Source organism: Malurus melanocephalus, unplaced genomic scaffold (genome assembly GCF_030028575.1).
Source record: "Malurus melanocephalus ecotype Western Australia unplaced genomic scaffold, MMel_1.1 scaffold_135, whole genome shotgun sequence".
Taxonomy (NCBI): Eukaryota; Metazoa; Chordata; class Aves; order Passeriformes; family Maluridae; genus Malurus; species Malurus melanocephalus.
The window spans coordinates 236,519-245,786 of NW_026623367.1; the positions used below are offsets into that span (position 1 = coordinate 236,519).

Genomic DNA, 9,268 nt, shown 5'->3' on the forward strand with positions numbered 1-9,268 from the left:
TTCTCAATACAATGCCTAGTTAAATCCCAGTGATACTCTCCTGCACAATATTTCCACTTTCTCAAAGCTCACAGACACTTAACTTCTCACCACTTTAATTCCCTGCAGTGCCCACAGTGTCGATGCTGAAGGAGATTGCCAGGGAAGCTCCTGCAGCCAGCCAGCCTGAAGAGGTGGTGGATGGCCGTGTCCAGCCCAGCCTGCCCCCTGAGGCTGCCCAGGAGGGAGATCTTCACCTCCTCTGGGAGGCCCTGGCCAAAAAACGCCGGATGAGCCGGGAGCCCACCTTGGATTCCATCAGYGAAGTGCCTGAGGAGGATGAGAGGCTTCAGAAGCTGAGGAAGGAGGAAGCAGAGATGTCTCACTACTACTCTGAGGAGTACTCCACCTGTGACGAGCTGGCCAGGACAGGAGARGCAGATTTCTCTTTCACCAGCTCTGATGATGAGTCCAGAGCCGGGACTCCTTCCCTGGTGAACTACCTCAAGAAAGCTGGGAAGAAGAGCATCAGTGTTACCAGCAAGGTTCAGTCCGCCTCCACAGGCAAGYTGTGGAAACAGTGGGAGAAAACCACTGTGGAGACCACTGTGGCCACCACAGCTGCTCCGCCAGCTGAGCCGGAGCTGCCAGATTTGGATGATCCCTCCATGAACAAGGCRGCCGTGAAGATCCAAGCCGCTTTCAAAGGCTACAAAGTCAGGAAAGAGATCAAGCAGCAAGAATGCCCGGTATTTACTGAGACCTTCAAAGACTTTTCTGGAGAGCCTGGGAGCACCCTGCACCTGGAGTGTGTGGCCCACAGCAAAASCGACATGAACGTCCGGTGGCTGAAGGACGGCAAAGAGCTCTCGGACGGCCGCTACTACCACATAGACAACTACAGCGATGGCACCTGCTCCTTGATTATCGCCGGCCTGGACAGGAAGGACGCGGGCAAATACACCTGTGAGGYCTCCAATAAGTTTGGCAAGGTCTCCCACAGCGCCAAGGTGGTGGTTGGTGTTCAGGAAGCTCAAGTTCTTCCCAAGGAGAAGGGGAAGCAGAGCACCGACAGCGAGACAGAGAGCTCGTCCGGCAGTGAGCTGGACGATGCTTTCCGAAAAGCAGGGAGGAGACTCCACAGGCTCTTCAGGGCCAAAATCTCCACGGAGATCTCRGATGTGGAGGAAGAGCTCTTTGTCAGTGCAGATGAAGGGGACATCGATGTGGTTGACCACCAGACGTACCGTGAGGATGACCAGTACATCTACATCAAGTTYGAGATCATGTCGGAGGCCAAAACGGCCGCCACGCGCTTCAGAGAGATGTTTGGTGCTCTGGGAATTCCTGTTGAGATCGACATCTTGGAACAAGGCCCGAAAAAAATCGAATTGCGCATTGGGAAGGCATCACCTCCCACCCTTGGGAAGTTTGCAGCTCCAGTAGCGAGACCTCCACCACCTTTGCTGACTTCTGATACAGGTAGGGGAGAAAACCTAGTTYATTCCTTGGAAAAGACAGCAGGAACAGGTCACAATATAATTTTTTCATTCTCAAGTAACTTAATTTTTTTTTTTCATTTTTTTACTGAAAACTTTTCACTCTTGGAAAAGTCAATGCTTTTTTATTCTTTTTCATTTTGAGGGAGAGGAGGGATGCTAGTGYTGAAGGAGGCCATTGCAATGTTTTGACTTATCCATAAAGCCCCTTTTGACGCTAGAAGTGTCACCTACTACAACATGAACATAACACTATGATTATTATATTTAAATTAATTATGTTTTAGAATGTTCTGAGGGAGACAACACATTTAGGGAAGGAGAGGAGCAGGGACAAAGTGTGGTTGGCACTGTAATACTGCAGTACTTATGGAGTATCTTCATAGTGTTTGTCAGCGAGTTTCTGTTTTCACAGAGAAATTATATCACTCTGCAATYAAAAAACTGGAAACCAGWGGTCTGGGCAGCAGGGGCCTAAAATATATCTTTTAATTAAACCAAACTTTTCYTTCTTCTCTCCAACCACCCCAAATGCAGCCCCCATGTTCATGACAGAACTCCAGAACCAAGAGGTCCAGGACGGGTACCCAGTGAGCTTTGACTGCATCGTCATCGGCAAACCCCTGCCCACAGTTCGCTGGTTCAAGGACGGCAAAGCTCTGGAGGAAAACGATCACTACATGATCAAYGAGGACCAGGAGGGGTGTCACCAGCTGATCATCACCGCTGTGGTACCCACGGACATGGGCGTCTACCGCTGCCTTGCTGAGAACAGCATGGGGGTGGCTTCGACCAAGGCTGAGCTCCGTGTGGACTGTAAGTCTCAAAACCAAGGGAAGAGGTGCAGCTGAGACCTGGTTACTTTCTTTTTCTCAAGAAAAACACCATTTATACTACAAAAAAAAAAAAATTACCATATGTTGGCCACAAAATTTTCACTTGCAAGCCTTTGGGTTCAGCTGGGTTTTGCCAGCTCCAATGTGAGGTTCAGAGCAAAGCTTTTCAGGTGAACAGAGGTGTTTTCCATAATCCAGGGATGTGTGGGATCATACTGCAGTAGCAGTGAGAAATCCCCCTGCCAGTCACTCAAATCAGTAAGGGAGCTATAATCAGTAAGAGCTATTTAAGCAATAAAAATCATTTCAAAGCTCAGATTATTCAAAACGTGTTTTTCCATTTAACAGTGACCAGCACTGACTATGAGACAGCAGCAGATGCCACMGAGACATCATCTTACTACAGTGCCAAGGAGTACGTTTCAAGGTAAAATACTGAACTCTGGCTCTCACCTCTGTCTGGATGGTGACATACACAATCTGTATTTATGTCAGGGCTGGGTTTGTAGAGTCGAGCAGGGTCAATGGTTAATGCCATAAGGGAACATCCAGCACAGCTGAGATGCAATAACTGTAGCAGCTGCACATTTATCAGGGGCAGACTTGCTCTGGAGCCTTYGGGCAAGCCTGGAGAATTCCTCATGGAATCACTCTGGTACTTTAAGTGTCAGGTGGTGGTGAATCAAAACAAACCCCACATGCTGAATTAACTTCAACTAGGTYGTTCTGATTCCTAACTCTTACCTGGCTTCCTGATTTTCTTCTGTCTCATTTTAATCACTGCTTAGCCGAGAGCAGGAGGAATCCACCACTGAAGAGGAGCAGTTGCCCCAGATCTTTGATGAGCTTCATGATATCCACGTGGCACCTGGAGCATCGCTGGCCAAATTTCACCTGAAGGTGAAAGGTGAGTGGATCCCATGTTTATTATCAGTTTTCCAGGTTTGATGCCAGGCTGAATTTGGAAACCTGCTGGCCCAGGTTTCCCAAGGTGCTCTTTCRAGGCTGTGACCCCAGTGGGTGCACCTCGTACCACATTTGCACAAACCAGCTTGGAGAATGTGTTACTGCTGCTGAACAGGGACTTTTGGGGCAGACTCAGGCAGATACAGTGCCTCATTTTGTGTCCCTATCTCCTGGCATWATGACAGGCATCTGCTTCTGAAAACTGAATTCTGAATTTCTCTGAGCATAGGAGCAAGAAGRAATAATAATCTTAAAAATATTTACATCAATATTATCATTATCACTAATATCTATAATTATATATTACATCTATTCATATAAATTAAATTAAAAGTAGTATAAATAATTATATAGAATATATTAATAAGAATAATGATAACAATATTAATAAAAATAGAGTGAGAAGAGTCCCCTTTATTCTCTTCAATAAATGAAACATGGACTGGACTTGCCTTCCCCCATTAGGGGGTTGCTCCTACAAACTAAAAACTGCAAAAACATCCCTCTGGTGTTGACTCTGGTAGGGAGAGGCAGGGATTTTCCTGTTTTCTCCTGTTGCTGTGTATAAAAATTATGAGAACTGATTTGGTTTCAGCTTTTCTCCTTGTGAGCCTTTCAAATCAGACCTAAATGTTTTTTTTCGACCTCCAAAGCATTTGCATAGGCAGCCAATACGGGGAGTGCCAGAAACTGAGGCTACAGGAAAGAATTTTAACAGATGAATTGAATTGAGTGTGTTTTTAGGCATTCCTGATTGGTTAAATCCTTGAAACAGCAGCTCTGGGCAGAGCTGGAGATTGATCCTCTCCTGCTCAGAAGGACCTGTTGGTTTAGATATGCTCCCAAATCAGCATTGCCAATGAATTTTATTCTCCGTGTCTGCAACTGCTCCTTGCAGGGTACCCCCAGCCTCGTCTCTATTGGTTCAAAAATGGGCAGCCCCTGAAGGCCTCGGATCGCATCCTGAAAACTGACAGGCAGGAATTCCACTCCCTGGAAATCCGCGACGTCACCAAAGCTGACGCYGGCCAGTACCTGATCTTTGTCATCAACTCTGCTGGCTCTGCCTATTCCTCAGCCAGGCTGGTAGTCAAAGGTGGGTGTTGCTCTATKTTGGGCTATTCCAGAGGCTCTTGCCATTTTATGTAGTTATTTTTTCCTGAGGAGTCCTYCCAAGGTAACTCATGTGAGGTGGGGAAGTCTGTAGGTAAAATATGATGTGCATCACGCTTGGTTCACCTATAAATTTTTGTAGATTTATAGGTTTATTTAAGTATATAAATGTTTAAGATGATGTCACATCTCTATGGTCTGGCTGTTGCCTCATAACCATGCAATTTATTCCTGCCCATCTTCATTAACTTTAAAAGCTCATTTTATTAAAACTTAAAACCTCTTATAAATCACACCAATATTTCTGTKTAATATCTTCACTGAAGCAACTTTGGAGTTATTTATATTTATCATTTTGTTTTTCTGTTTGTGTTCCAGATCCTTACGAGAAAGAAGAGCCATCAAAAACAGGTGAGAGAAGCCACAGCAGGGGATAACAGAAACCCCAGGAACTTTCCATTCTGAACTCATTGTATYGATAATATTATTTCCAGAATCCTGTGAGCAGCTGATACCACCAAGATTCCTTGAAAGATTTACGAATAAGAAGGTGAAAAAGGGTGCAAGYATCACATTATCTGTGAAAGTTGAAGGTAAGTGGGCAGCAACCTCAGCCCTCTTCACGACACTTGAATTGTGTAACTTTACAAGATTCTTCTCTCTCTGTCCCAAGTYGTTGTAACCTCATTTCCTGTCTCTGAAGTCTGGGATTTTACTCMCAATTTATAATTCTTACAAAGACACTTCACAGTAAAGCATCTTATTCATCTTTAYGTCCATTTTTCTGTGTATAAAGACKGGCATAATAWGTCAGAGTCTTATGAAGGTGTGTTGATTTACAGTTTTGGTTTTACAAAAAGATTTAATGCCTTTATGAGTGTGCTTTAAAATGGTTTATGCTCCTTTATTACATATTATGCCTGTTGTTGTTGGGAAAGTATCAKAAAATGGATCAAAACAGCATTTATTTACAGCCAGGCTCGTATTTTTAAGGAAGGAACACAACTAGGGAAGACTAAACCTCGTTGCACTGGTTTCCTTTTAGGACATCCGCCACCAACTATCACTTGGATGAAGGAAGAGTCCCGGGAAGACATCCTGTGGATCAAACCAGATACTCCTGGGTACAAACTGGCCAGCTCCAACATGCACCACAGCCTGATCCTGCTGGATGTCAAGAAGAAGTACAGCGGAGCTTACACGTGCATYGCCACCAACCAGGCCGGCCAGTCCATCTGCACTGCCAACCTGGAAGTGGCAGATGGTAAATATTTGCTACAACACAAGCACTTTCTCTACATTTCCCTTTTATTCAGTGTCTAAGGGGGAAAAAAACAAACCCCAAGTGTGACTTGTAAGGAAATTATCCAATCACACCCAAAAAAATTGCATTTTTTAAGATTAGCCTTGATTTTGCTTGTCTTACAAATGGTTACGCTCTATACTTTAATCATATTTTAGATTTCTGACTCTGTCTTGTATTAACAGCAGCATCTTTTCTGTAGAAACAGAAGGCAAGTCTAAGGAACAACTGAATTAAGCACAATTTTTTTAAAAAAATGAAAGAAATGTGTTATAAAGTATCTGGGAAAAGTCATCTTTTGAAAAATTATTTTGAGTACTTCACTCTGCTAAGGTATTTTGGACTTGTACTAGGGTTATTTGATTTTTGTAGAGCGTTCCAGGGCCTGTTTTGACACAATAAAAAAGGGAAAAAGCAAATATAGACTGGGACTAAGGGCAGAGCTGTGAAGGATTCCATTTCTCTGTTATCCTGCCTTGCATCCCACATTTTTTACTGTTTGAGAGCTGCAGGAGCATAGCTTGAGCAGTGTGGAGAAATGGGGCAATCGTATATTTACATTAACTGGGAGAGAAGGAAACTATTGGCATCACAGGATTGGGAATACAAATCCCAAGTCAGGAGCTGCTACAGCACTCCCAGAAATCCACATCTGGAAATGTACCTGCATTAAATACCTAAAAAAAGACATTCTGTGCTTTCTGTCCTCTAATGATAAACCCCAATCTTGCAGTGAAAGAGGCTGAAGTGCTGACCCAGGAGCGTGTGATGGTGTCAGAAGCCATCATGACCACACTGGGGTGAGTGACTGGATGTGTGGGAGAAGGGGGAATGTGTTCCCCGCTAAGCTCTCCTAATTATCCATTTTATTGTAACTTTTAACTCTGCTTTATTTTCCTTTTCAGAACTATCCAGTCCTCTGAAGGTAAGAGAAGCTGTTTTCTCTCTCTCTTATTCCTGCCTTTCACATCTACAGCTGAGATCGTCAATGGGTTTCATGCATCCATGTTTTTGTGGAGTTTTCTTGAAACTGTCAGAAATGTTGGAACATTCCAGGCCTCCTCTCTGTTCATGGGTGTATTATTTGGATGAACTGTGAACAAGCAGAGTTTTAAAAACAGGAGAAGGGAAGAAAATTAAACCTTCCTTCCACAGCAACTTTTATTACTCAAAAAGAGATTATTTTCCAATGACATTGCCAGTTTRACAACAAATTTTCTCTTTCCCAGGAGACCTTGAAGCTGGCAGAGAAGGTGTGCCCAAAAGCCCTATTTCATTAGCTGATGTTGGCTCAGAAGAGTTCTTCCAGAAACTCACCTCACGTATCTCAGAAATGGTATCTGCAAAAATAACTCAGGGTAAGGAACCTGGAAATCACAGTTTAATTAGTGTAGGGGAGAAAAAGCAATCTGATTTTTTTAGGCATTGTTTAATTATAAATGGGATTTATGCAGCAGGTTTYGAGTCAATCATTCTATATAAGCAAATGAACACTTGTCAGTGCTTGGGGCTAAGAAATTTTGGTAGGAGTCCATCCAAACTGCTCATCTCACTCTAGAGTTTTGAACTAGGAAAAAAGTTATTACAGTWAATTGTAAAAATAGAAGTGTATTTTGCATGTCTTAGGTATTTTGAAATCCTCAGATATTCATCACTCCTAAATCAGAAGGAAATCTTGTTTTCAAGATGTCCCACATCAAGTTTTAGCTCACACTGGAATTTTAGAAACCCTTCAATTAGGGTAGAAAACTCTGTGCACAGCTGTGCAGTAATACAATGATATGTTGAATTAATGAAAAATCCTGGTTTGTGTCTGCCCTGATTATTTTGTAGAAAAATTTTAATTGAGGCAAAAATAGAGGCAATTATCTCTCCAACAAATATTCTTGTAGTGCAGTGGCAATACGTGCAGTAGGCCTGCACCATCATGTATTAAAACGTCCAAACTGATAATTTAATCCTAAATATCAATAGGATATTACTACAAATGCTTTTCCTCAGAAGAAGAAAAATGCTGATAGATTTGGTTCATGTTTAAATTGGAGATCCTTACTTCWCACTTTGCTGTTGCTCTGCTTTTCAGCAAAACTTCGAGTCCCGGGCGCAGAAAGCGATGATGAGTCAAAAACTCCCTCTGCATCCCCTCGCCACGGGCGATCCAGACCTTCATCCATTGCTCAGGAATCCTCCTCTGAATCTGAAGATGGCGATTCCAGAGGAGAGGTACAATATCTTTATGGACCASTTTGGCACAAGGAGAAAACTAAACTTAGAATGACCAATCCACTGTGGTTTAGGGGTGCCCATYCTCTTTAGGATTTTGTAGGTATATTTAGCAGTGAAGTTTTGTGTCTGTGATGCAGAGCACAGAGAATCAAATTCTGATGCTCACCCTGTGATCCTGAGCAAGTMGTTCAAGTCAGCATGGACCAAACATAGCCATGACTTGGCGCCTCTTGCTTTCATGGCTGAACTTCAGAGAGTCRGAGCTTGATTTTCTGTGGCCTTGATGGAGATGGTCAGAGGAACCTTGCTGGGAAGTTCTTCATGAGGAAAATCAGGAGCACAAAGTGACTAAGGTTTTGTGCCTGCAGATCTTTGATGTCTACATGGTCACTGCTGACTACGTGCCCGCGGCGCCCGACAGGGAGGCCATCACGCTGAAGGAAGGACAATACGTGGAAGTCCTGGATTCAGCTCATCCTCTGAAATGGCTGGTCAGGACTAAACCCACGAAATCAAGTCCCTCTCGACAGGGTTGGGTGTCTCCAGCTTACCTGGACAAGAAATTAAAGGTGACTGATCAATGCTCTTGTTTAAAATTACTTGTTCCTGTTGCATTTTAGAACTGTTCCTTTTGTGAGGAGTGATGGAGGAGGAGGTTGTTGAAGGGGTCTGTAACATGGTCTGACTTTTCCATATTCTGATAGATAACATTTCTGGCCTGTGCAGGGATGCCTGGTTGGAGAAACCGAATCACTCTCCAACTGAGGAACAGAAATTTCACACTGGTTTAGTAACTGTTGAACAGGACTGTGAGCACACAAGGGATATTCCTCAGTATGTACTGACAAAAGCACTGTCCACTTCCAAGAACTATTTTAATCTTTTTTTTCCTAACGTTGTAGTTGTCACCAGAGTGGGGAACAATGGAAATTCCAGAGTTTCCTGGAGAGTTTGTTTCTGAAGACGAGTACAAGAGGAAACTGAGGTGAGCTCGTGTTATTTGGTATCTGCACCTTCAAACTTTCCTACCTTTTGAACCACTCATATTTTGTGATTGATTTCAGCCCAGGAAAATTCCAGGCAATCAAGAACATAAAATCCTAAAATGGTTTGGGTTGGAAGGGACCTTAAATACATCAAGTCTCATGGGCAGGGACACCTTCCACTGGAATTTCCATCCAACCATCCACCCATCCATCCATGCATCCATCCATCAATCCATGCATCCCTGTCCATCCATCCATCCATCCATCCATGCATCCATCCATCCATGCATGCATGCATCCATCCATCCATCCATCCATCCATCCATCCCTGTCCATCCATCCATCCATCCATCCATCCAT

The 9,268-nt window shown here is 43.6% G+C and overlaps 1 protein-coding gene across 1 annotated transcript in view; it reads left to right on the top strand.

The window, feature by feature from the left end:
- Positions 1-9,268, top strand: part of OBSCN (obscurin, cytoskeletal calmodulin and titin-interacting RhoGEF) — a 159,905-nt gene that overhangs the window by 98,702 nt on the left and 51,935 nt on the right. Inside the window, exons 62-75 of the mRNA XM_057370883.1 lie at positions 109-1,461; positions 2,016-2,294; positions 2,663-2,741; positions 3,103-3,221; positions 4,179-4,376; positions 4,772-4,804; positions 4,888-4,986; positions 5,439-5,657; positions 6,430-6,496; positions 6,602-6,621; positions 6,926-7,054; positions 7,780-7,919; positions 8,291-8,491; positions 8,825-8,907. Of these exons, the coding sequence (XP_057226866.1) occupies positions 109-1,461; positions 2,016-2,294; positions 2,663-2,741; positions 3,103-3,221; positions 4,179-4,376; positions 4,772-4,804; positions 4,888-4,986; positions 5,439-5,657; positions 6,430-6,496; positions 6,602-6,621; positions 6,926-7,054; positions 7,780-7,919; positions 8,291-8,491; positions 8,825-8,907 (3,019 nt within the window). The remainder of the gene's footprint in view (positions 1-108; positions 1,462-2,015; positions 2,295-2,662; positions 2,742-3,102; positions 3,222-4,178; positions 4,377-4,771; positions 4,805-4,887; positions 4,987-5,438; positions 5,658-6,429; positions 6,497-6,601; positions 6,622-6,925; positions 7,055-7,779; positions 7,920-8,290; positions 8,492-8,824; positions 8,908-9,268) is intronic.